Below are 27,485 nucleotides of genomic sequence, written 5' to 3' on the forward strand. Positions count from 1 at the left end.
TATTTTTTTTTTCTTTTTTTTTTTTTCTTGAGAGAGAGAGAGATGGGGTCTTGCTATGTTGCTCAGGCTGATCTCGAACTCCTGGCCTCAAGTCATCCTGCTGGCTTGGCCTCTCAAGTGCTAGGATTACAGGCATGAGACGCTGTGCACAGACCTAATAGCTTATTTTTAAAGCTATATCAAAATGTCATGCACCTGAACATTTGAAGTAACCTCTCTGATACAGTTTGGATATGTATCCCCTCAAAATCTCATGTTAAAATGTAATATTCAGTGTTGGAGGTGGGGCAAGGTGTGAGGTGTTAGGATCATGGGGGTGGATCCCTCATGAATGGCTTGGTGTCCTCCCCCATGGTAATGAGTTCACGCAAGAGCTGGTGTGGACCTAATCTCTGTTGGACTGAACAAAGGGGGATGAACACAGGAATAAAGATAAAGACCAAAGAGTATATTTGGAAGAAGGGGCCAGGAGGCTCCTTGCTTCTAGTGACCAAGGGCCCTGAGCTTTAGAGCCCTTTGTATTTATTGGGTAAAGGAGATAGGGAGAAGAGAGGGTGGTTGTTGGTCAGCAGCCTGAGTCATAGCAGGCTCGCAAGACTGCATTCTTTGAACAGTAGGCTCTAGATGTCCCAGTAGATAACCTCAAGGTGCACAGCACCAGGGAGTGATTGCCCTCAGCAAACCTTCTGGCGGCTAAAGCAGAAGTGAGTTTGCCCACATTCTGCATTCATGATAAACAGTTTGCTCTTTGATCATATAGCCTCAGTGGAATGCTGAGTTGGTGACGACCCATGGGCATTCGGCTCTCTACATTTCCCCCTTTCTGTTTATGAATTAATTGAAAGAATGTAAGGCCAGGCTGGGCAGCTCTCATTTTCTGATTGGCGGTCCATCCAATTTTACAGACTGTGAACAGAAGACAGAGAAAAAAACAACATTATTGCAAGGACTACATATAAGATGTTAATGAGGTGCTTTAGATAGGTCCAAGGGTTGAGGCTCTCCAGGCCTTGCTAGAATTCGGTCCAGTCTTCTAAAGAAGGCTGAAACTCTTGAGTTTGTTTATTTAAATCAAGAATTTTGTTTTGTAATTGACCAATATCAAAGGTGATGTTGGATGTGCAAGCTCTCTGCAAATGGGCTTTCACAAGGTTCCATGGATACTCACTTTGGTTATATTCTAAGTTGTTTACACAAATATGAGTGTGATTAAAATGATGGTGCAATTGCTGTTGCAATTGCAAGCTTTGTACTTGTTCTTCTAACCATAGAACCATGGATTTCAACATTGCTACTTCAGTTTGTAACTCAGTGTTAATTTTATTGTGAAGTAGCCATACTTGGTTGGCCATACGCATCCAGTTTTCCACATACTGAGTTGTTTGAATAGAACTATGCAAAGTTACAGAGGACATCACAACAGAAGTTATTAATGTGACCAAGGAAACAATAGCAAAAATTATGATGCCTAAGGCTTTATGGATACAATGAGTAAGATGAGTTAAAAGTTGTTTCATGAAGTGCAAAGCAGGGGTGGTAGCCCAAGGCTCAGACAGATGAACAGGAATCCATAGCCCAGGGATGCAACCCAGAATAATCAAAGTAGAGATATTATGTGTGTGCAATGTGCTATGATTAATGCAGTGATATAACTGGCAAGATTTACAGGTCAACTGGGTATCGTTTACCTGGAGCTGGTCCTTCTTAGCTGCCAAAAAGACATAAGGATTAAAAACACAAACTATAAATCGAGTGGTGATATTCTTTACAAACGTAACATTAAGACTGTGTTGCTTACTATTGCTATTATTGGATAGTATCCCATCCCAGATGCTGGCATTCATAAATGGGAGTGCTGCCTTCCATAATGTCTCTTGGATTGGTCCTTTCCTCCCTAGATAATGCCACTGAGGAAAAGGCAGGCTAAAGCCTGCTCCATGCCAAGCAATCCGGGTGGCAGACTGGGATTGGATCCCGGTACGGTATAAAGAAGCAGCATTAAAAGCTTGCCACCCCATGCCAGCGAAGTTTGTGCCATGATTTCTGATTTTCATGTTTTCCATATAGTTGACCTTTAGGTCCCCAATCCACAATGTCTCCAACTTACCATAGATTGTTTTCTAGCCAGTGGGCCGAGATACTGGGTCCATGGAGGTGGGTAGGAACTATCAAAGGGAATCCATTCCATACAGTCAGCACAATTAGGGTGATTGGGCCGGGAATGGTTGGTTAGCACACCAGTTACATTAATAGAACCAAGACTTAATAGGTACATGACTTTACCATAATGACTCAACCTTTCTTGAGCTTGAATTATAAGACAGCTATGGTTGAGTGACGTCTTTGTAGTGATAAAGGGAGTCCTTCTAGTGGGGCGCTATAATTAATGACGTTGTTCTGAGAGCCCAACTATTCTATGTCGGGGGAGTCAGGGGTCCTGGAGCCCACACTCCCTGATCATAATAAATCTCAGGAGGAGTGTCACTCCAAAGTATAGGTTGCACTACTGGTAGATTGAGAACATATGCCCAATATATTTTTGCCTCTGCACAGGGTAAACACCGCACAGGACATTATGGCTAATATGGCCAATAACATGGAATCAGGGGTTTTTGCCTGGCCTTGATGCTCCAGTAGTTTCTCAGCTTCCTGCGGGGTATTCTTGAGTTGCCCCCGGGTTATGGGGGTTGAGGTTCTCATGACTCCGGTCGGCCTTCTCTCCATCTTTGCACTCAGGCTCAGCTGGCTCATGGCTTGTACCAGAGGGACCGGGCCCATAGTTGGCCACCCTGGGTTCCTCTAGTCTCCTGTTCCATGGTCGCATGCACCTTGAGGGCACCCACACACACGGCTTGTCCATCTCCTGTAAAAACACAAGCATACTGTCATCCCCACGTCAGTGAATCCACCAGACCTTTCCATTGTCCTTTTTCTGGGGATTTCCTTAACACTTTCAGATAAACTTTTCTCTTTTCCTCTAACACTTGCCAATGTATTTCTGCTATAGTCTTACCATCCATATCAGGAGTCAAAAAATTTAAAGTAAATAAGGCTAAGTATAGTTTTGTTTGAGGTGGTAACTGGTCTTCTATCCCTCCTTTCTGTTTTTCCCTTTTTTTTTTTTTTTTTTTTTTTGAGACGGAGTCTCGCTCTGTCGCCCAGGCTGGAGTGCAGTGGCCGGATCTCAGCTCACTGCAAGCTCCGCCTCCCGGGTTCACGCCATTCTCCTGCCTCAGCCTCCCGAGTAGCTGGGACTACAGGCGCCCACCACCTCGCCCGGCTATTTTTTTGTATTTTTTTAGTAGAGATGGGGTTTCACCGTGTTAGCCAGGATGGTCTCGATCTCCTGACCTCGTGATCCACCCGTCTCGGCCTCCCAAAGTGCTGGGATTACAGGCTTGAGCCACCGCGCCCGGCCCCTTTTTTTTTTTTTTTTTTTTTTTTTTTTTTTTGAGATGGAGTCTTGCTCTGTCACCAGGCTAGAGTGCAATGGTGGGATCTCGGCTCACTGCAACCTCCACCTCCCAGGTTCAAGTGATTCTCCTGCCTCAGCCTCGCAAGTAGCTGGGACTACAGGCACGCGCTACCATGCGCAGCTAATGTTTGTATTTTTAGTAGAGAGCCACCGCACCCAGCCCCTTTCTGTTTTTTCAACTTGCGTTGTAATGTTTGATGTGCCCACTCTATAATTCCTTGTCCTCTAGGATTATAAGGAATTCCTATTTTATGGGTTATAGCCTAAAGCTGTAAGAATTTTGAAAAGCATGACTAGTATAAGCGGGTCCATTGTCAGTTTTTAATTATTTAGGTATCCCCATATGAGCAAATGATGACAGACAATGTTGCCATACATGACCAGCTGTCTCACCTGTTTGGCATGTAGCATGCTGCATATGAGAATAAGTGTCTATAGTCACATGAACATAGCTAAGTTTACTAAAGGCTGCTATATGTGTAACATCCATTTGCCAGATTTCATCTGGAGCCAAACTTCGTGGGTTACAATCTTCCACAGGTGTGGCTCCAGGGACATGCTGGGAAGTAGGACAGGCTTGTACTATAGCCCTAGCTTGGCTGCGAGACAAATGGAACACGCGAGTAGGGCGGAAGTATTTTGGTGCAGTCGTGCATGAGAGGCTTGAGCTTGCTGAAACACAGAGCTAATCAGTTTATCTGCTCTATCATTACCTAGAGGTAGTGGCCCAGGAAGTTGTGTGTGAGAGCGAATATGAGAAATATGAAAAGGAGCCGCAGGAGAGCAAATAGTTTGTTGAAGTCTTAGTAACAAATTAAGCAGTTCTGGGTCTAGTGTATTTTTAATTGTAGCAGTTTCTATGCAACTGGCTACACTTACAACATAAGTTGAATCGGGCAGGGCCTGGTGGCTCACGCCTGTAATCCCAGGACTTTGGGAGGCCGAGGCAGGCGGATCATGAGGTCAGGAGATCGAGACCATCCTGGCTAACATGGTGATACCCTGTCTCTACTAAAAAAAAAATACAAAAAATGAGCCGGGTGTGGTGGCGGGCGCCTGTAGTCCCAGCTACTCGGGAGGCTGAGGCAGGAGAAGTGCTTGAACCCGGGAGACTGCACTCTGGCCTGGGCGACAGAGCAAGATACCGTCTCAAAAAAAGAAATAAATAAATAAGTTGAATCACAGACAATGTTGATAGGATCTGCAGCTGTGAGCTGTAAAACCTGAATGACTGCAATTAACTCTGAGCCTTGAGCTGAAACCCCAGAGGTCATTATTGTTTGAGTATGTTTAGGTCCATAAATAGCTGCATGACCTTTAGAAGAGCCATCAGTAAACGAAGTCTGGACACCTGAAATAGGCTTGTGGTAAGTAATCACAGGAAGAATGAAAGAATGGACTTTATAAAACTGCAAAATTTTGTCTGAGGGATAGTGGTTGTCTATTGCACCCACAAAGTCTGCAAAAGTGATTTGCCAGGCAGTCGACATTTCCCAAGCTCCAGACTGTTGCTGAGAGTCTAAAAGAACAATAATTTTATCTGGATCATATCCCATAAGCATCTTTGACCTATGCCTGCCCGGACAGTCACAATTTGTGTAATTAAAGAAAGGTTTTTTATTGCAAGGTTTTGACTGTTTGATTAGGTAGAAAGAGCCATTCTATTACTGTTACAGATTTGTCTAAGCACTGGCCTAAAAGTCCTGTTGGAGAGTGAGGGATAGGAAAAACAAAAGCAAAGGTTTTTGTGGTTGTAGCCGTGAGGCATATCATTGCCCTTGCGTCTGCTCTACAAGTCGTCACTCCACTTCTGCCTCTTTGATCAATTGCTGTGGGGAATTTAAGGAAGAATCTCCTTGCAAGGTTTGATAAAGGTGTGTAAGTTGGTAAGTTGCAGTACTTAGCATTGATCACAACCAATTAATATCTCCTAATAATTATTGAAAATCATTTAAAGTCTGTAACCTGACTTTACGGAGAACTACTTTCTGAGGCCGTACACTCCTCTCCATAACAATAGTTCCTACATATTGGTATGGGGATGTTGTTTGTGCTTTCTCTGGAGCAATTTTGAGATTCCTTTTAATTAAAGCCTGTTTTGTTTCTCTGAATAACTGATGTAAAATTTGATCTGTAGGAGCGGCCAAAAGAGTATCATGCATAAAATGAATGATATACACAGTGGGAAACATATTTCAAGGCTCCTTTAATGCTCTTCCCACAAAGTGCTGACATAATGTAGGACTGTTAAGCATGCCTTGAGGTAAAACTTTCCATGGATAGTGAGAAACAGGTTCTCTATAATTAATAGAAGGCACAGAGAAGGCAAATCTAGGCTTATCCTTCTCGTGTAATGGTATAGTAAAGAAACAATCCTTAAGATCTATTACTACAAGAGGCCAGTCTCTTGGAATGGCTGCTGGGGAAGGTAAACCTTGCTGTAAGGCACCCATCGGTTTAATTTGTGCACTAATAGCTCTCAAATCATGCAGTAGTTACCATCTTCTGGACTGTTTTGGAATAACAAATACCGGTGAATTCCAGGGGCTGACTTCTCTGTATGTCCTGCGTTCAATTGTTCTTTTACCAACAGATGAAGTTGATCTAGCATCTCCTGTGTTAGGGGCCATTGATCCACCCACACAGGTTTGTCACAAAGCCATTCTAATGGTAAGGCAGTGGGTGGAGGAGAAATATTAATGATCCCCATCAGAAATCCTGACATCCTAGCCCTTTGCTAACTGTTTTTCCAGTTATACATACCGGGTTAGGGTTTCCTTGTAGGAATTTCCCTAAACCTTTTCCACTCTGATATCCCATGTCCTTCAACATTTTAAATCCTGGGTTATCAAAGTTTTCACTTGTAAGTCTCATATCCCATGCTGTAAGTAAGTCTTGACCCCATAAATCGATAGCTGTATTTGCAACATAAGGCTGGAAAGTACATGACTGTCCCTCCGGACCAAGACAAGGTAAAATCTCAGCACTCTGTTGAACACTTTTAGCTGCTCCTACTCCCACTAGGGATGTAGAGGTTAGTCTGAGAGGCCATGCTGGGGGCCAGTCCTTACTGGATATTACTGACACATCAGCTCCGGTGTCCATAAGCCCATACAATTTCTTTCCTTTCCTTTGTACTACACAGGTGGGCCTATTAGAGGCTATAGGTTGTGATAGATTTCTCATGTAGTTGTGCTCCCAAACCCTTTATTTCCTCGTTTCTCCTTTCGTGGAGAAGAGTATAATTTGCAGGGAATAAGCAATAATTGAGCAATATATTCTCCCGGTTCCAAAACCCAAAGATCTTGTGACAGTAAAACTACTTGAATTTCTCCTTCATAGTCAGAGTCAACTACTCCTGGGACTACAGTGATGCCTTGCAAGTTAAGGCAGTTTTTGCCTAAAATTAGTCTCATGTATCCTGCTGGTAAAGGTCCCCAAATGCCAGTTGGGGCCTCCACCAACTAATGTAATTCTTTCTCTGACTGGAAGATCTAATCCTGCACTTCCTGGTGTTCCTGGGATGAGGGAATCAATGTTCCTCCTGGGACCCACCCCTGAAGTGGGGTTGTAGTCTGAACTGGGAATGCCCTCATTGTTTGAGGGGCCTGGGTCCAGGCCCCCTTCTCGTTTCCTGACGGGGGTACCGTTTTGATGAAATTTTGAGCGGCATTGAATAGCCCAGTGATTTCCTTTGTTTCAGCGAGGACAGAGTACTGGCGTTTTTTCTGCTGGGGGGGATGGGGGGGCACCGCATTATAAGGCATTCCTTTTTAAAATGTCCAGTTTTTCCACAGTTATAACATTTTCCCACTTTAGGGTTTGACCCTTGGCTCCTTTTAGATTTGTCAACTACTAAATTAGCCGTTGCTTGAGCTAAAATTGCAGAGCGATGGAGCTCAGTTCCTACATCCTGACAAGTTCTGAGAAAATTTCTCAAGTTTTGTACACCTCACAGGTGCCAGTGCACATTTACAATCTGCGTTTGCATTCTCAAAAGCTAAAGTTAAGGTTAACATTTCTGTAGCAGCGGTATGAGGAATCTGATGCTTGTAATCTTGCAAGAAATTGCACATAGGGCTCCTGCGACCCTTGCATGATATATAAAAAGGATTGTACTGGGACTCCCTCTTCTGGAATTGTGACCCAGGCATGTTTAGCGGCCTGTGCACACTGCTGATAAGCAGCATCTGGAAGTGTCATTTGAAGTTCCAGGTCTGAATAAGGGCCATTACCTAACAGCATATCCTCTGTAATGTCTCCGTGTCCAGCAGCATGATTCTGTCTAGCCTGGTCTGCACACATTTCTTGCCAATTTAAATTCCATGTCAGGTATGCACTAGCAGACAAACAAGTGCGGGCCAAATGTTTTACATCAAAGGGTAGAAGGCGCATAGCACCAAATACAGTTTCTAACAATCCTAAGGTGAATGGGCTCTGTACCCCATTATTAATTACACTGGTTTTTAATTCCTTCAACAACGTAAACTCTAGTGGGGTTTGTTCATGAATAAACTGCTGTGGATTGTTTGGATCAGGCCTTATGGAAATAGGAAACGTGCAACGTCCTAAGGGCTCCCCAGCTATGGCAGCAGAGCGTAAAATTCTTTGTACTGAGGTCTCTATTTCTGCTACTGAAGGAAGCGGTACAGATATTTCTGCAACTGGAGGGGGCAGTATAGGCCAATTTTTATCCTCCCTCTCTTGTGTTTTATTTTCAATTGGTGCTGTGGGTGGGATAACACTCTTTCAGATTTTTAGACTCAGAACGTGACTCCTGCTGTCCAGCAGAATAAGAAGGAGATAATGGCAGGAAAGTACGAACTAAACTCCAAGTGGAGAAAGCAGAAGAATCAACTTTAAGACCTTTTTGATGAGCCTGTTTTAATTCTTTTCCTGCTCTTTGCCAATTTTCTACATCAAGAGTGCCTGCCTGTGGAAACCATGGGTTATGCATAATAACCTCCTGCAGCATCTTCACTAATGTCTGAGGATTAACCTGAGCACCAGATTGTTTCAACAAAACTTTAAACAACTGCACTTATTTTTTTTTCAACAGAAAAATTCTGCCCCATGTTACCTGATTCAGAAAACTTCCCATTCCCAGTACTTCTTTAAGAGAGCACTGACCTTATATTGCTCCTGGTACCTCTTTAGGGCACTGATCAGTACCTCTTTAGGGCACTGACCTTATATCAGCTGCCAGCAGACTCATTCCAGGGTCCCCATTCGTCTTGTCAACTTCAGCTTCTCTGCTCCAGCAGAACTTCTTCGTTCATGTCCTCGGAGTTCCTGTTCTGGGGTGCCACTTTGATGCGTGAATGGACCTTGGTGGACTGAACAAAGTGGGACGAATGTGAGAATAAAGATAAAGACAAAAGAGCATATTTGGAAGAAGGGGTCAGGGGGCTCCTTGCTTTTGATGAACAAGGGCCCTGAGCTTTAGAGCCCTTCATATTTATTGGGTAAAGGAGACAGGGAGAAGGGGGGTGGGGTGGTTGTCGGTCAGCAGCTTGATTTACAGCAGGCTCACAAGACTGCATTATTTGAACAGTAGGCTCTAGATGTCCCAGTAGATAACCTCAAGGTGCACAGCGCCAGGGATTGATTGCCCTCAGCAAACCTTCTGGTGGCTGGAGCAGAAGCAAGTTTGCCCACATTCTGCATTCATGATAAACAGTTTGCTGTTTGAGCATATAGCCTCAGTGGAATGCTGAGTTGGTCACAACCCATGGGCATTCAGCTCTCTACGAAAAGGAGCCTGGCATCTCTCTTGCTGTCTGTCGCCATGGGATATGCCGGCTCCCCCTTTGCCTTCTGCCAGGATTTCTAAGCTTCCTGAGGGTTCACCAGAAGCAGAACAGATGCTAGCACTGTGCTTGTACAGCCTGCAGAACCATGAGCCAAATCAATCTCTTTTCTTTATAAATTACTCAGCTTCATGGCTGGGCACAGTGGCTCATGCCTGTAATCCCAGCACTTTGGGAGGCCGAGGTAGGTGGATTACTGAGGTCAAGAGTTCGAGACCAGCCTGACCAACATGGTGTAACCGCATCTCTAATAAAAATACAAAAATTAGCCAGGCATGGTAGGGCATGCCTGTAATCCCAGCTACCCAGGAGGCTGAGGCACAAGAATCGCTTGAACCCAGGAAGCAAAGGTTGCAGTGGGCCAAGATCATGCCACTGCACTCCAGCCTGGGCAACAGAGCCAGACCCCGTGTCGAAAAAAAAAAAAATTACCCAGCCTCAGGTATTCTTTTATAGCAATGCAAAACAGACTAACACACTGTCTTTTTTTTTTTTTCAGCTGTAAAGTAAGAATAATCATTGTGAAATGAGATATTAAAATTCTTTTTTCTTTTTTTTTTTTTTTTGAGACGGAGTCTCGCTCTGTCGCCCAGGCTGGAGTGCAGTGGCCGGATCTCAGCTCACTGCAAGCTCCGCCTCCCGGGTTTACGCCATTCTCCTGCCTCAGCCTCCCGAGTAGCTGGGACTACAGGCGCCCGCCACCTCGCCCGGCTAGTTTTTTGTATTTTTTAGTAGAGACGGGGTTTCACCGTGTTAGCCAGGATGGTCTCGATCTCCTGACCTCGTGATCCGCCCGTCTCGGCCTCCCAAAGTGCTGGGATTACAGGCTTGAGCCACCGCGCCCAGCCGAGATATTAAAATTCTTTGGAATAGTGCCTCCTCAGCAGCTTCACAAAGCTACCATGTGGAGTTGTTGTTCAGTGGGTATAGAGTTTCAGTTCTGCAACATGAAAAAGTTCTGGAGACCGGCTGTGCAACAGTGTGGATGGATATACTTCACGTTACTGAACTGTACTCTTAGAAATCGTTAGGATAAAGCTGGGCATAGTGGCTAATGCCTGTAATCCCAGTAATTTGGGAGGCTGAGGCAGGTGGATCACGTGAGGTCAGGAGTTTGAGACCAGCCTGGTCAACATGGTGAAACCCCATCTGTATTAAAAATACAAAAAAATTACTCGGGCATGGTGGCAGGTGCCTGTAATTCCAGCTAGTTGGGAGGCTGAGGCAGGAGAATTGCTTGAACCCGGGAGGCGGAGGTTGCAGTGAGCCAAGATAGCGCCATTGCACACCAGCCTAGGTGACAGAGCGAGACTCCATCTCAAAGAAAAAAGAAATGGTTAGGCTGGTACATTTTATGTTATGCATTGTTTCCCAGAGTTAACAAAATTTTTAAGGAAATGTACACCATGTGAGATACCTAAAAAGCTGTCCCAGGAGAGGGATGATACTTACTCTGTGAGCTCTGAGAGGGGAGACAGGAGCCAGTTAGCAAACACTGAGTGCTCCAGCCAGCCCGCAGAGCCCCAGCATGGATGCTGCACCTGAGGTGAGGCTGGCCTTGGAGACCTCTGGGCCCCTTCCAGCTCAGAGGTCTGAAGGATTTGAGCTGAGTCAGGTCAGCAGATGCTAGAACTTTCCATTCATAGACTGTCCAGTTTTGCTATATTTGAGGAACAGAAACAGGTCAGAGACCTTGGCATGCTTTCATACTACTACGAAAACATAACTTGATACAACCTTTAGTATTATCATTTATATTATTATTTTTGAATTTTATTATTTATTTTCTTTCTTTCTTTCTTTTTTTTTTTGATACAGATTTTCCCTCTTGTTGCCCCAGCTAGAGTGCACTTGCATGATCTTGGCTCACTGCAACCTCTGCCTCCCAGGTTCAAACGATTCTCCTGCCTCAGCCTGCTGAGTAGCTGGGACTGCAGGCGTGCACCACCATGCCCAGCTAATTTTTGTATTTTTAGTAGAGACGGGGTTTCTCCATGTTGGCGAGGCTGGTCTCAAACTCCTGACCTCAGGTGATCCGCCTGCCTCGGCCTCCCAAAGTGCTGGGATTACAGGTGTGAGCCACCATGCCCAGCCTTTTTATTTATTTTATTGAGATAAGGTCTTGCTATGTTGCTCAGGCTGGTCTTGAACTCCTGGCCTCCCAGAGTGCCGAGATTACAGGTGTGAGCCAAGGTGCCCAGAAGGCACAACCTTTCTGGCAGGCATTCACGACTAAGAACTTAATCCAAGAACACAATTGGGCAAGCGTGTGAAGTTAGGGAAGAGCACTGTTGTGAACTTCAACCAACGAAGATGGCCTGAGAAAAACTGGTGACTGCTCGGCAGCATTTAGAGGGATCAGAGATCACTCCAACTGAGCCATGAAAATAGGGTCTGGAGGCAGGGAACATAAGCCCAATTCACACTTCAGCTATGACAGGAAATATCCTCTCCATTTACACAGGGCACACACCAAGTAAATGACTTTGTACCTTTATTTCATTCTCTTTACTTTTTTTTTTTTTTTTTGAGATGGAGTCTCGCTCTGTCACTCAGGCTGGAGTGCAGTGGCACGATCTCGGCTCACTGCAAGCTCTGCCTCATGGGTTCACACCATTCTCCTGCCTCAGCCTCCCGAGTAGCTGGGACTACAGGTGCCTGCCACCACACCCGGCTAATTTCTTTTTGTATTTTTAGTAGATGGGTTTTCACCACGTTAACCAGGATGGTCTTGATCTCCTGACCTTGTGATCCACCTGCCTTGGCCTCCCAAAGTGCTGGGATTACATGCATGAGCCACCGCGCCCGGCCTGTTCTCTTCTTTTACATAGGGCATACACCGAGTAAATGACCTTGTAACTTTGCTTCATCCTCTTTATTTACATATGGCGTACACCGAGTAAATGACTTTGTAGCTTTACTTCATCTTCTTCATTTATGTAGGACATATACCAAGGAACTGATGGAAACTTCTACAGGGTATTTAAACCCCCCAAAATTCTATAATGGGGTCTTTGAGCCCCTATGCTCAGCCTGTTCCCACACTGTGGGGTATATTTTCATTTTCAATAATTTTCTTCATTTCTTTCCTTGCTTTGTGCGTTTTGTCCAATTTTTTGTTCAAGACGCCAAGAACCTGGACACCCTCCACTGGTAACACAACCATCAGGCAATAGGGGTACACCTGGAAAGGACATGGGACAGTTAGTGCAGTGAGGAATGGGAGGCAGGGCCAAATCTCTCTGAGCTGGGAGGCTGCTCCTTCTGGCCTCTCCACAGCCTCACCACTTCCATTTCCTGAGGCAGACAAGGACTGCCTCAGCCTGGGACAAAACAACCTCTCCGTGTCCACAGCCACCCACAACTGGCTTAATGTTCCAGTCTCACTTCCCAGGATCCTCTGAAGGGCCCAGCTTGGGTCAGATGGCCATTCCTGGGCCAGTCAGCTGTGGCCAGGGGATGGAGTCACATGGCACCCACATGAAGCAAGGCCCATCCTGTAAGTAGGGGCTGTTGAGTGACAGGCACTGTGGAGGTGTCAACACCCGCTCCTCAAAGTATGGTCCTGGACCGAGCAGCAGCATCTACATCACTGGGCAGCTTCTTAGCAATGCAGAAACCCAGGCACCACCCCACAGCTAAGGAATCAGAACCTGCTTATTTATTTTGATGATAGGTGCATGGCACCACACTCAGCTCATTTTTGTATTTCTAGTAGAGTCAGGGTTTCTCCATTTTGGCCAAGCTGATCTCAAACTCCTGACCTCAAGTGATCCGCCTGCCTCAGCCTCCCAACGTGCTGGGATTACAGGCATGAGCCACCACACCCAGCCTGTATCCCACATTGATCCTTTTTTTTTTTTTTTTTTTTTTTGAGACAGAGTCTTACCCTGTCACCCAGGCTGGAGTGCAATGGCACGATCTCGGCTCACTGCAACCTCCGCCTCCCAAGTTCAAGCAATTCTCCTGCCTCAGCCTCCCCAGTAGCTAGGATTACGGGCATGCACTACCATGCCTGAATAATTTTTTGTATTTTTAATAGAGACGGGGTTTCACCATGTTGGCCAGGCGGGTCTTGAACTCCTTACCTCGTGATCCGCCCATCTTGGCCTCCCAAAGTGCTAGGATTACAGGCATGAGCCACCATGCCCAACCTTATTTATTTTTAATTTTTAAAAATTTTTTGGAGATAGTCTTGCTCTATTGCCCAGACTGGAGTGCAGTGGTATGATCTTGGCTCACTGCAACCTCTGCTTCCCGGGTTCGTCATTCTCCTGCCTCAGCCTCCTGAGTAGCTGGGATTACAGGCAGGCGCCATCACACCCGGCTAATTTTTGTACTTTTAGTAGAGATGGGGTTTCACCATGTTGGTCAGGCTGGTCTTGAACTCCTGGCCTCAAGTGATCCACCCGCCTCGGCCTCCCAAAGTGCTGGGATTACAGGTGTGAACGACCGTGCCCGGCCAAATTTAGTACTTTAAAACAACATTAAAAAATCTGTTTCTGGCCGGGCACGGTGGCTCAAGCCTGTAATCCAAGCACTTTGGGAGGCTGAGACGGGCGGATCACGAGGTCAGGAGATCGAGACCATCCTGGCTAACACAGTGAAACCCCGTCTCTATTAAAAAACACAGAAAACTAGCCAGGCGAGGTGGCGGAGCCTGTAGTCCCAGCTACTTGGGAGGCTGGGGCAGGAGAATGGCGTAAACTCGGGAGGCAGAGCTTGCAGTGAGCTGGGATCCGGCCACTGCACTCCAGCCTGGGCGACAGAGCGAGACTCCGTCTCAAAAAAAAAAAAAAAAAATCTGTTTCTGTGGGACGGGAATTTGGGTATGGCTTGGCTGGGTGTGCCTGGCATAGAGACTCTCACAGGGCCACGATCATGTTGTGGGCTGAGGATGCTGTCAGCTAAAGGCTCAATTTGGTGAGTATCCTGTCCAAGCTCATGTATGTGTTGGTAGTCCTTAGGTACTCACTGGCAGCTGGTAAGAGACGTTAGTTCCTTGACATGTCTCTAATGGACTGAATAGTATGTTGCCCCCAAATTCATGTTTGCACAGAAGTTCAGAATGTGACCTTATTTGGAAATAGGGTCTTTGCAGATGTAATTAAGATGAGATCATGCTGGATGATGTTGGACCCTAAATCCAACGACTGTTTTAATAAGAGAGTACACAGAGAGACACACAGGGAAGGCCATGTGAAGACAGAGGCACAGCCTGGAGTGATACAGCCAAAGAATGCCAAGGACTGTCCAAAGCCACCGGAAGGAAGGAGCCTTCCCTGTAGCCTTCAGAGGGAACATGGCTTTGTTGACTTTTTTTTTGAGACAGTCTCACACTGTCACCCAGGCTGGAGTGCAGTGGCGTGATCTTGACTCACTGCAAGCTCTGCCTCCTGGGAACACGCCATTCTCCTGCCTCAGCCTCCCGAGTAGCTGGGACTACAGGTGCCCGCCACTACGCCTGGCTACTTTTTTGTATTTTTGGTAGAAATGGGGTTTCACCGTGTTAGCCGAGATGGTCTCAATCTCCTGTCCTCGTGATCTGCCCACCTTGGCCATAAGCCACTGTGCCTGGCCACTTTTTTTTTTTGAGATAGAGTCTTGCTCTGTTGCCCAGACTGGAGTGCACAGGTACAATTTCAGCTCACTGCAACCTCTCTGCCTTCCTGGTTCAGGTGATTCTCCTGGCTCAGATTCCAGAGTAGCTGGGATTACAGGTGCCCACCACCACCACTGGCAAATTTTTTTTTGTATTTTTAGTAGAGACGGGGTTTCACCATGTTGGCCAGGCTGGTCTCGAACTCCTGTCATCAAGTGATCTGCCTGCTTTGGATTCCCAAAGTGCTGGGAGTAAAGGAGTGAGCCACAGTGCCTGGCCTCTGCTGACACATTCATTACAGACTTCTAGCATCTGGAGCTGTGAGGATCAACTTCTGTTGTTTTAAGCCACCCAATTTGTGATACCTTATTACAGCAGCTTTAGGAACCAAGTGAGCCAGCTTCCCTAAGAGCAAATGAGTAAGAGTCAGAGAGGGCCCCATTGGAAGCCAGTGTGTTTCTGTAACCTAATCTTGAACATGACATCCCGTTCACTGGAAGCAAACCACTTGATCCAGCCCACATGCAGGGTGAGAGGACTACATAAGATCATAAGTACCAGGAGGTGAGCATCACTGAAGGCTGTGAACCAGGGCAGCCTCACCAGCAAACAATAGAGGAATTTCATTGGAAGAAACCGCTTTCTTCAGGGTTCTGCCTTCTCCATTCATTGATTCCTTCAACGGATAAATTTATTAAGTACCTACAATGGATTGGGTATTAGGGACATATGACCAATAAGACAAAAAAGATTCTTTCCCTTGTTGAGACTATTTAGTTACAGGATAATAGGAACATCTGATTTAGATTAGGAAAGGAGGGTATGGGCAAGGCATGTCTTTCTGAAAAAACATTATCAAGAATTGACCAGGTGTGGTGGCTCATGCCTGTAATCCCAGCACTTTGGGAGGCTGAGGTGGGCGGATCACCTAAGGTCAGGAGTTCGAGACCAGCCTGGCCAACATGGTGAAACCCTGTCTCTACTAAAAATACAAAAATTAGTCGGGTGTGGTGGCAGGCACCTGTAATCTCAGCTACTTGGGAGGCTGAGGCAGGAGAATCACTTGAACTCAGGAGGCGGAAGCTGCAGTGAGCTGAGATTGCGCCCTTGCACTCCAGCCTAGGGGACACAGCAAGGCTCCACCTCAAAGAAGAATTGTGGGGAAAAGAAAGAGATCAGCCTGTTACTGTGTCTATATAGAAAGAAGTAGACATAAGAGACTCCATTTTGTTCTGTATTTGAGATGCTGTTAATCTGTGACCCTACCCCCAACCTTGTCCTTGCAAGAGACATGTGCTGTGGTAACTCAAGGTTTAATGGATTTGGGGCGTGCAGGGTGTGACTTTGTTCCTAGAAAAGCTAGGTATTGTCCAAGGTTTATCCCCATGTGATAGGATGAAACAATGTTGCTAAAAGGTTTATCTCAAGGCACAGGATTTTCCTTTAAACTTATTCATGTCACAGATCCTTGTTCTTATGTCTTACTGCTAATTTCCTCCCTAAAAACGATCCTATTGTCCTGCCACTCCCTTATCTTTAAGATGGTAAAGATAATTATCTATAAATACTAAGGGAACTCAGAGGCCGGTGCCGGCGTGGGTCCTCTGTAAGCTGAGCGCCGGTCCCCTGGGCCCCGCTTTTCTTTCTCTATACTTTGTCTCTGTGTCTTATTTCTTTTCTCAAGTCTCTCGTTCCACCTAACGAGAAACACCCACAGGTGTGGAGGGGCAGGCCACCCCTTCATCTGGTGCCCAACGTGGAAGCTTTTCTCTAAGGTGAAGGTACGCTGGAGCGTGGTCATTGAGGACAAGTCGACGAGAGACCCCCGAGTACGTCTACAGTCAGCCTTGCGGTAAGCTTGTGCGCTCGGAAGAACCTAGGGTAACAATGGGGCAAACTAAGAGTAAATATGCCTCTTATCGCAGCTTTATTAAAATTCTCTTAAAAAGAGGGGGAGTTAAAGTCTCTACCAAAAATCTAATTACACTATTTCAAACAATAGAGCAGTTTTGTCCATGGTTTCCAGAACAGGGAACTTTAGATCTAAAAGACTGGGAAAAAATTGGCAAAGAATTAAAACAAGCAAGTAGGGAAGGTAAAATCATTCCGCTCACAGTATGGAATGATTGGGTCATTATTAAAGTAGCTTTAGAACCATTTCAAACAGAAGAAGATAGCGTTCCAATTTCTGATGTCCCTAAAAGCTGTGCAGTAGATTGTGAAAAAGAGGCAGGGATAGAATCCCGGAAAGGAAAGGAAAGTTCACACTGTGAATGTGTATCAGAGCCGGCTATGGCTCGGTCAACGCAAAATGTTGACGATAATCAATTACAGGAGGTAGTATATCCTGAAACGTTAAAATTAGAAGAAAAAAATCCAGAATTAGCAGAGCCATCAGAGTCTAAACCACGATGGCCAACTGCTCTTCCAGCAGCTCAAATGCCTGTAACTTTACAACCTCAAATGCAGGTTAAACAAGTACAAACTCCAAAAGAAGATCAAATAGAAAAAGATAGAGTTTCTGTCATGGCAATGCCATTCCAAATGCAGTGTCCACAATATCAGCCGGTAGAAGATAAGACCCAGCCGCCAGTAGCCTATCAATACTGGCTGCCAGCCGAACTGCGGTATCGGTTGCCCCCAGAAAATCTGTGTGGACAGCCAGGAACATTTCCAGCGCCACAGGGTAGGGTACCATATCCTCAACCGCCCACCATGAGACTTAATCCTACAGCACTGCCTAGTACACAGGGTAGTGCGTTACATAAAATTATTGATGAGGCAAGAAAACATGGAGATATTGAGGCGTGGCAATTCCCAGTAATATTAGAAGCAAGACCACCTGGAGAAGGGGCCCAAGAGGGAGAGCTTCCCGTAGCTGAAGCCAGATATAAGTCTTTTTCTATAAAAATGCTAAAAGAAATGAAAGAAGGAGTAAAACAGTATGGACCCAACTCTCCTTACATGAGAACATTATTAGATTCCATTGCTCATGGACATAGACTCATTCCTTATGATTGGGAGATTCTGGCAAAATCCTCACTCTCACCCTCTCAATTTTTACAATTTAAGACTTGGTGGATTGATGGGGCACAAGTACAGGTCCGAAAAAATAGGACTGCCAATCCTCCAATTGACATAGATGCAGATCAACTATTAGGAATAGGTCAAAATTGGAGCACTGTTGGCCTTTAATTATAATTGATCTTAAGGATTGCTTTTTTACCATTCCTCTGGCAGAGCAAGATTGTGAAAAATTTGCCTTTACTATACCAGCCATAAATAATAAAGAACCAGCCACCAGGTTCCAGTGGAAAGTACTACCTCAGGGAATGCTTAATAGTCCAACTATTTGTCAAACTTTCGTAGGTCAAGTCCTTCAACCAGTTAGAGACAAATTTTCAGATTGTTATATCATTCACTATATTGATGATATTTTATGTGCTGCAGAAACAAGAGAAAAATTAATTGACTGTTACACATTTCTGCAAGCAGAGGTTGCCAACGCAGGACTAACAATAGCATCGGATAAGATCCAAACCTCTGCTCCTTTTCATTATTTAGGGATGCAGATAGAAAATAGAAAAATTAAGCCACAAAAAATAGAAATAAGAAAAGATACTTTAAAAACATTAAATGACTTTCAAAAATTGTTAGGCGATATTAATTGGATTCGGCCAACTCTAGGCATTCCTACTTATGCCATGTCAAATTTGTTCTCTATCCTAAGAGGAGATCCAGACTTAAATAGTAAAAGAATATTAACCCCAGAGGCAACAAAAGAAATTAAATTAGTGGAAGAAAAAATTCAGTCAGCGCAAATAAATAGGATAGATCCTTTAGCCCCACTCCAACTTTTGATTTTTGCTACTACACATTCTCCAACAGGCATCATTATTCAAAACACTGATCTTGTGGAGTGGTCATTTCTTTCTCACAGTACAATTAAGACTTTTACATTGTACTTGGATCAAATAGCTACATTAATTGGTCAGGCAAGATTACGGATAATAAAATTGTGTGGTAATGACCCAGACAAAATAGTTGTTCCTTTAACCAAGGAACAAGTTAGGCAAGCCTTTATCAATTCTGGTGCATGGCAGATTGGCCTTGCTAATTTTGTGGGAGTTATTGATAATCATTACCCAAAAACAAAAATCTTCCAGTTTTTAAAATTGACTACTTGGATTTTACCTAAAATTACCAGACATGAGCCTTTAGAAAATGCTCTGACAGTATTTACTGATGGTTCCAGCAATGGAAAAGCGGCTTACACAGGACCAAAAGAGCGAGTAATCAAAACTCAGTATCAATCAGCTCAAAGAGCAGAGTTGGTTGCAGTCATTACAGTGTTACAAGATTTTAATCAACCTGTTAATATTATATCAGATTCTGCATATGTAGTACAGGCTACAAGGGATGTTGAGACAGCTCTAATTAAATACAGCATGGATGATCAGTTAAAGCAGTTGTTTAATTTATTACAACAAACTGTAAGAAAAAGAAATTTCCCATTTTATATTACTCATATTCGAGCACACACTAATTTGCCAGGACCTTTAACTATAGCAAAGGAACAAGCTGACTTACTGGTATCCTCTGCATTCATAAAAGCACAAGAACTTCATGCTTTGACTCATGTAAATGCAGCAGGGTTAAAAAACAAATTTGATGTCACATGGAAACAGGCAAAAGATATTGTACAACATTGCACCCAGTGTCAAGTACTACACCTACTCACTCAAGAGGCAGGAGTGAATCCCAGAGGTCTGTGTCCTAATGCATTATGGCAAATGGATGTTACCCATGTACCTTCATTTGGAAAATTATCATATGTTCATGTAACAGTTGATACTTATTCACATTTCATATGGGCAACATGCCAGACAGGAGAAAGTACTTCCCATGTTAAAAAACATTTATTATCTTGTTTTGCTGTAATGGGAGTTCCAAAAAAAATTAAAACTGACAATGGACCAGGTTATTGTAGTAAAGCTTTCCAAAAATTCTTAAATCAGTGGAATATTACACATACAACAGGAATTCCTTATAATTCCCAAGGACAGGCCATAGTTGAAAGAACTAATAGAACACTCAAAACTCAGTTAGTTAAACAAAAAAAAGGGGGAGACAGTAAGGAGTATACCACTCCTCAGATGCAGCTTAATCTAGCACTCTATACTTTAAATTTTTTAAACATTTATAGAAATCAGACTACTACTTCTGCAGAACAACATCTTACTGGTAAAAAGAACAGTCCACATGAAGGAAAACTGATTTGGTGGAAAGACAACAAAAATAAGACATGGGAAATAGGGAAGGTGATAACCTGGGGAAGAGGTTTTGCTTGTGTTTCACCAGGAGCAAATCAGCTTCCTGTTTGGATACCCACTAAACATTTGAAGTTCTACAATGAACCCATCGGAGATGCAAAGAAAAGCGCCTCCACGGAGACAGAAACACCGCAATCGAGCACCATTGACTCGCATGATGAACCAAGTGATGATATCAGAAGAACAGATGAAGTCACCACGCACCAAGAAGGCGGAGCTGCCGACCTGGGCACAGTTAAAGAAGCTGACACCGTTAGCTGGAAAAAGCCTAGCTAGCACAAAGGTGACACAAACCCCAGAAAAAATGCTGCTTACAGCTTTAATGATTGTATCAATGGTGGTAAGTCTCCCCATGCCTGCAGGAGCAGCTGCAGCTAATTATACCTACTGGGCCTATGTGCCTTTCCCGCCCTTAATTCGGGCAGTTACATGGATGGATAATCCTATTGAAGTATATGTTAATAATAGTGTGTGGGTACCTGGTCCCACAGATGATCGTTGCCCTGCCAAACCGGAGGAAGAAGGAATGATGATAAATATTTCCATTGGGTATCGTTATCCTCCTATTTGCCTAGGGAGAGCACCAGGATGTTTAATGCCTGCTATTCAAAATTGGTTGGTAGAAGTACCTACTGTCAGTCCCACCAGTAGATTTACTTATCACATGGTAAGCGGAATGTCACTCAAACCACAGGTAAACTATTTACAAGACTTTTCTTATCAAAGATCATCAAAATTTAGGCCAAAAGGGAAACCTTGCCCCAAAGAGATTTCCAGAGAATCAAAAGATTTAGTTTGGGAAGAACGTGTGGCCGATAGTGCAGTGATATTACAAAACAATACATTCGGAACAGTTATAGATTGGGCACCTAGAGGTCAATTCTACCACAATTGCACAGGACAAACTCAATTCTGTCCCAGTGCACTAGTGAGTCCAACTGTTGATAGTGATTTAACGGAAAATTTAGATAAACATAAGCACAAAAAATTACAGTCTTGCTACCCTTGGATATGGGAAGAAAAGGGAATCTCTACTCCAAGACCAAAAATGATAAGTCCCGTTTTTGGTCCTGAACATCCAGAATTATGGAGACTTACTGTGGCTTCATACCGCCTTAGAATTTGGTCTAGAAATCAAACTATAGAAACAAGAGATTATAAGCCATTTTACTCTATCAACCTAAATTCCAGTCTAACAGTTCCTTTACAAAGTTGTGTAAAGCCCCCTTATATGTTAGTCATAGGAAATATAGTTATTAAACCAGACTCCCAAACTATAACTTGTGAAAATTGCAGATTGTTTACTTGCATTGATTCAACTTTTGATTGGCAGCACCGTATTCTGCTGGTGAGAGCAAGAGAAGGCGTGTGGATCCCTGTGTCCATGGACCGACCATGGGAGGCCTCACCATCCATCCATATTTTGACTGAAGTATTAAAAGGCATTTTAAGTAGATCTAAAAGATTCATTTTTACTTTAATTGCAGTGATTATGGGATTAATTGCAGTCACAGCTACAGCCACTGTGGCAGGAGTTGCATTGCACTCTTCTGTTCAGACAGTAAGCTTTGTTGACAATTGGCAAAAGAATTCCACAAGGTTGTGGAATTCACAATCTGGTATCGATCAAAAATTGGCAAATCAAATTAATGATCTTAGACAAACCGTCATTTGGATGGGAGATAGACTCATGAGCTTGGAACATCGTTTCCAGTTACAGTGTGACTGGAATACGTCAGATTTTTGTATTACACCCCAAGTTTATAATGAGTCTAAGCATCACTGGGACATGGTTAGATGCCATCTACAGGGAAGAGAAGATAATCTCACTTTAGACATTTCTAAATTAAAAGAACAAATTTTTGAAGCCTCTCAAAGCCACTTAAATATTGTGCCTGGAGCTGAGGCATTAGATCAAGTGGCAAAAAATCTTTATGAATTAAACCCCACGACTTGGATTAAGTCTATTGGAAACTCTACTGCAATAAATTTTGGAATTATGTGTCTCTGTTTAATCGGCTTGTTTTTAGTGTGCTGGACCAGTCGAAGAATCCTGCGTCAAAATCGAGAGAACGAACAAGCCTTCATCGCCATGGCACATTTATATAGAGGAAAAGGGAGGGAGAACGTTGCGGGAAGTCAGGGACCTTGAACACAGGGACTGGCTGAAGCCACGGCAGAAAAACATAAAATGTGAAGATTTCATGGACATTTATTAGTTCTCCAAAATTAATACTTTTGTAATTTCTTATGTCTGTCTTTACTTTAATCTTTTAATTCTATCATCTTCTTTGTAAACTGAGGAGGATATATGTCACCTCAGGACCCTGTGATGATTGCCTTAACTGCACAAATTGTTTGTGGAGCATGTGTGTTTGAATAATATGAAATCTGGGCATCTTGGAAAAAGAATAAGATAACAGCAATGTTCAGGGAACAAGGGAGGCAACCTTGAACTGGCCGCCGGTGAGCCGGACGGAACAGAGCCATATTGCTTCTCTTTTCATTATGCAAATAGGAGAAATATCGCTGAATTCTTTTTCTCAGCAAGGAACACCCCTGAGAAAGAGAATGCGCTCTGAGGGTAGGCCTATAAACGACCCCCTTGGAGGCGTGCCGCCTTTTACGGTTGAAGCCGAAGGGATGAAATAAGCCCCGGCCTCCTGTAGCGCTCCCAGGCTTATTAGGACGAGGAAATTCCCACCTAATAAATTTTGGTCAGGCAGGTTGTCTGCTCTCAAACCCTGTTTTCTGATAAGATGTTATCCATGACTATGCATGCCCAAAAATTTTAATTTTAACACCATCCTGTGATCTCATCCTGCCTCCACTTGCTTTGTGATATTCTGTTACTTTGTGAAGTATGTAATCTCGGTGTCATGATGACAATGGTGGTTTGGTTGAAAAGAAAAGGGGGAAATGTGGGGAAAAGAAAGAGATCAGCCTGTTACTGTGTCTATATAGAAAGAAGTAGACATAAGAGACTCCATTTTGTTCTGTATTTGAGATGCTGTTAATCTGTGACCCTACCCCCAACCTTGTCCTTGCAAGAGACATGTGCTGTGGTAACTCAAGGTTTAATGGATTTTGGGCGTGCAGGGTGTGACTTTGTTCCTAGAAAAGCTAGGTATTGTCCAAGGTTTATCCCCATGTGATAGGATGAAACAATGTTGCTAAAAGGTTTATCTCAAGGCACAGGATTTTCCTTTAAACTTATTCATGTCACAGATCCTTGTTCTTATGTCTTACTGCTAATTTCCTCCCTAAAAATGATCCTATTGTCCTGCCACTCCCTTATCTTTAAGATGGTAAAGATAATTATAAATACTAAGGGAACTCAGAGGCCGGAGCCGGCGTGGGTCCTCTGTAAGCTGAGCGCCGGTCCCCTGGGCCCCGCTTTTCTTTCTCTATACTTTGTCTCTGTGTCTTATTTCTTTTCTCAAGTCTCTCGTTCCACTTAACGAGAAACACCCACAGGTGTGGAGGGGCAGGCCACCCCTTCAAGAATAAGGTTGAAGAATGAGTAGAAACTAGGGTGTGCGTGTGTGTGTGTTTGTGTGTGTTTGTGTGTATGTGTGTGTGTTAGGAGGGAAGAGTTTCTAGGTAGTGGGAAAGCATGTACAAATAAGTAAGTTGAGCAGCTAGACTAAAAGCTGCCTGAGGGCAGGGACCTTGTCTCTTCATCACTGCATCTCTATTATATGACATCATCTCTGCATCTGTATTACAAGACACAGAGCCTGGCAGAGAGAAATTCTTACTGGAGGAAATGAATGAATCCCGGGCATCTTCTATATAGGTTGGTGCAAAAATGATTGCAGTTTTTGCCATTACTTTTAAATGGCAAAAACCACAATTACTTTTGCACGAATATTTCCTATTACAGATGTCAATTCAAGTCATTTAAAAATTTTCTCCCGAAGTTAACTGCCGGATGATTGCTCTTATTCATAGTAGGTAGCATAGGCAAAGCTGCTAGAACAAAAGACTCAAAGTAAGTAAAAGGTCAACCTAAGTTTCTTTATTCTCACATAACAATACTGAGTGGATATTTAGGTCAGTAAGGCACAGTTCTCCTCCACTCAGGAATCTCTCATCTTCAGGCCTTGCCTTCTCCAGAGCCTGGTCACCATCTGCTTCCAGGTGGCAGAAGGAGTAAGAGCACAGGGGAGCACCTGTTGGAGGTCTGTATGGGCCAGGCCTGGAAACTGTGCACACCTCTTCTGCTCGCTTTCTGCTGGGCAGAGCATAGGCACAGAGCCACACTTATTTTACTTTGATAATGCAGTGTAGGTGTATGTCCAACAAAGAAAATAATAATTTGGTAGACAACTAAGTCTCCACTCCAATATTCAATTACTTATGCTCTGGTATGTCTCAAATTAACCTAGATAGAAATGAACTCTGAATCTTCCACTTCCATCAAGTTTTTCACTCACTCAGTGGCATCATTATCCATCCAGTTGCTTAAGCATACATGTGAAAGTTATCCTTGGTCTGTTTCTTATCCTCCCCTTCCACATCTAATCCTTCAGGAAGTCCTGAAAATGTTACCTCCGAAACATGTCTTAAATCCATCTTCTCAGCCAGGCCCAGTGGCTCATGCCTGTAATCCCAGTACTTTGGGAGGCCAAGGGAAGTGGATCACTTTAACTCAGGAGTTGGAGAGCAGCCTGGACAATGTGGAGAGACTCCATCTCTACAAAAAAATACGAAAAATTAGCCAGGCGTGGTGGCATGTCCCTGTAGTTCCAGCTACTCAGGATGCTGAGGTGGGAGGATTGCCTGAGCCCAGGAGGTCTAGGTTGCAGTGAGCTGTGATCATGCCACTGCACTCTAGCCAGTGGGACCCTATTAAAAAAAAAAAAAAAAAAAAATCCATCTTCTCTACACCTTTACTGCCACCTCCTTAGTTCAGACAGTGTAATAATCTCTCAACTGCATTATTCTCCAATAGCCTAATAGCTCTGTTTCCATTCTTGCTTTCCTATATTCCATTTTTACAAAGCAGAGTGATATTTTAAAACAAATTTGATCACACCACTCTTTAGTTTAAAACCTTACAATAGCTTAGAATAAAATCCAAAGTCCTGATTATGACCCCCAAAGGCCACATATGATGAAGCCACTGCCCACATCTCCAACCTCATCCTTTTTATACTTTTTTAAAAAATATTTTTGAAATAGAGACGGAGTTTCACCATGTTGGCTAGGCTGATCTCGAACTCCTGACTTCAAGTGATCTGCCCACCTTGGCCTCCTGAAGTGCTGGGATTACAGGCATGACCCACCGCGCCCGGCCTCCAGCCTCATCCTTTATCAGTCTCCTCCTACTCGATCTACTCCAGCTACAATGACCTTCTTGCTGATCCTTGAACATATTTAGCATATTTCCACCTTAAATTTTTTACCCATCTGCTCAGAAATCTTTCCTTGGATTTCCAATAGCCAGCCCCTTCTCATTCCTCAGGGGTCTCAGCTTAAATGTTACCTCCTGAGATTCCTTCCTTAATAATCTAATACGAAGCAGTCTCCACATCCCGTTATTCTCTTACCTCAGCATCCTGTTTATGTTCTTCTTAGCATCAGACTCGGGCTTTTTCCTGTTTATTACCTACTTCCTTTTCCTGAAAGATCCATGTGCCGGTACCGTGTCTTGTTCCTACTGTTTCTCCAATGTCTAGTAGATTTGGCACATACTGATGTGCAATTAATAAGTGAATGAAGAACCATTGAGAGGCGATTAGTCAAAAGCTCTTTCAAAGCCCTTTGATAGGTTATCGGTGGAGAGTAGGGAGCACAAACCTGGGGTCCCATTCTAACTTGACCACTTCTCGGCTGTGCGCAAACTAGCTCTCTTGAGCCTCAGTTACCTATTCTGCAAATTAGGGATGGGAACATCCATACCTCACAACACCAAATGGCTCCCTTGTAAAGATGAAAGGAGGTAACGTAGGAAAGAACTCCACGTAAGGTTAATGCTCCGTAAACACCGCTGCTACTGCTATTATATATTCTACACAATCCTGCTCCCTTAAGGCAGGACACTTTAGGTGCTTCAGTCCTCTCTTCTCTCTCCCGGGTTGACCTTCATGGATCCTCTCAGAAGAGCGTTTCCCAGGTGTGAATCCCTGCAGAGTGGAGATAAACGCTGAGGCTCCAACGCACGCGCACTCACGCGAGTTCGGACCCATGACGTCATTAGCGCAGCGCCATCGCCGCGGAAGGTCCAGGGGCCTGTTCTGTAAGCGGCGCTACTTAGGGAGGCCCAGGCGGGCGCCTGCAAGTCGGGTGCGCGGCTTCGGGGCGGCTTGGAAACCCCAGCTGAAGGCAGCAAGGGGCGCGTGGGGCCGTGGAGTCACGAAGCTGGGCGGCAAAAGGGGCGGCCCGGAGCTCCCGCGGAGCACAGCGCGTGCGTGAGGGCGGCCGGCGGGGCTGCCCGGCGCGGGTGTCCCGGCGATGTGTGGCGCTGAGGCGGCGGCGGGAGCAGCGGCGCCGAGCTCTGCTTCGGCTTCGGCTTCGCGGCGGTGCAGGCGGCGGAGGCGGAGGCGCAGGCTCCTCTTTAGGACCTGGCGAGCCCGGGTCTAAGCGGCGGCCCCACGAGGCCCCTGCACAGCGCCCCGGGTGGAGGCCCTCCCCGCCTCGCCCTACCCCGGGAGCCTGACTCCCCAGCCGGGGATGAGGCTAGGAGGCGGCCGCGCGGGGCCCAGCACAAAGACTTGTCCCCAGGGGCCGCCGCCTCCGCCGCTGCTGCTGCCGCCAGCCTAGAGCCGCCCGCCGAAGCAGAGCCGGCTCCGGGGTCTTCATCCCCACCGGTCCCGAGGGGCGGCTGCCTCCCGTCGTCACGAGGCCCAGGGGCCCGAGAGCCGAGCCCTTTGCTTCCTCGGCCACGCGGGGACAGGGCGGCTGCGCAGCCTCTGCCTCTCCCGGCTGTGGGGGCCCCACTGAGTATGTCGGAGGAGAGCGACATGGAGAAAGCCATCAAGGTAAGGGGGAGGTGCCCCCTCTTCCCCTGCGTTGTCCTGTGGCGTTCTTCTCGGCTTCAGCCTCAGAAAGCGGGGAGATTTTGCAGTGAGAGGTTCCATCGACTCCTGGGTTTCGGTCTCCTCTGGATTCCGTGGATCGCGCTTTACAGCCCTGGGGCCAAGGGTGTGGGTGTACGTCTGGGTGTGTGTCCGACTCCCACCAGCTTCCTTGGTGAGTGTGACTTGTGCTCAGCTAGAACGGAGGTGAGTGTTCTGGAGACACTATCAAGTGTCAATGAA

The 27,485-nt window shown here is 45.0% G+C and overlaps 3 protein-coding genes and 2 long non-coding RNA genes across 24 annotated transcripts in view; 4 read left to right on the forward strand and 1 right to left on the reverse strand.

The window, feature by feature from the left end:
* Positions 1-5,583, forward strand: LOC144333093 (uncharacterized). Its single transcript, XR_013401450.1, has 2 exons — positions 1-3,143; positions 4,611-5,583. It is a non-coding gene; the product is annotated as an uncharacterized LOC144333093 (long non-coding RNA).
* LOC114670951 (putative uncharacterized protein encoded by MAPKAPK5-AS1) lies at positions 428-27,202 on the reverse strand. Of its 14 annotated transcripts, none has more exons than XM_077955231.1 (5): positions 25,776-27,202; positions 24,775-24,919; positions 8,665-8,811; positions 2,617-2,863; positions 428-906 (listed from the first exon to the last, which is right to left on the reverse strand). In XM_077955231.1, exon 1 carries the CDS (start codon positions 27,200-27,202, stop codon positions 26,783-26,785), a length of 420 nt encoding a protein of 139 aa, XP_077811357.1. In that variant the 3' UTR covers positions 428-906; positions 2,617-2,863; positions 8,665-8,811; positions 24,775-24,919; positions 25,776-26,782. The 14 variants fall into 14 exon arrangements, with proteins under 14 accessions (XP_077811357.1, XP_077811353.1, XP_077811355.1 ...); XM_077955227.1 differs by having other exon boundaries at positions 2,108-2,863; XM_077955229.1 differs by having other exon boundaries at positions 2,092-2,863.
* Positions 6,607-10,280, forward strand: LOC144333105 (uncharacterized). The gene is made up of 2 exons (XR_013401463.1): positions 6,607-9,493; positions 10,132-10,280. It is a non-coding gene; the product is annotated as an uncharacterized LOC144333105 (long non-coding RNA).
* Positions 20,315-23,632, forward strand: LOC114670950 (endogenous retrovirus group K member 25 Env polyprotein-like). The gene has a single exon (XM_028829908.2). It carries the CDS (start codon positions 20,315-20,317, stop codon positions 22,370-22,372), a length of 2,058 nt encoding a protein of 685 aa, XP_028685741.2. The 3' UTR covers positions 22,373-23,632.
* Positions 26,676-27,485, forward strand: part of MAPKAPK5 (MAPK activated protein kinase 5) — a 61,422-nt gene continuing 60,612 nt past the window's right edge. For 6 of the 7 annotated variants that reach the window (XR_013400608.1, XR_013400610.1, XR_013400609.1 and 3 more), the window contains exon 1: positions 26,676-27,206. Coding sequence is in view for 4 of the 7 variants with exons in the window: in XM_077952928.1 (XP_077809054.1) it covers positions 27,171-27,206 (36 nt within the window). In the remaining 3 variants the exon portion in view is untranslated. 7 annotated transcript variants of the gene reach the window in all.

This window comes from Macaca mulatta, chromosome 11, assembly GCF_049350105.2.
Source record: "Macaca mulatta isolate MMU2019108-1 chromosome 11, T2T-MMU8v2.0, whole genome shotgun sequence".
Taxonomy (NCBI): domain Eukaryota; kingdom Metazoa; phylum Chordata; class Mammalia; order Primates; family Cercopithecidae; genus Macaca; species Macaca mulatta.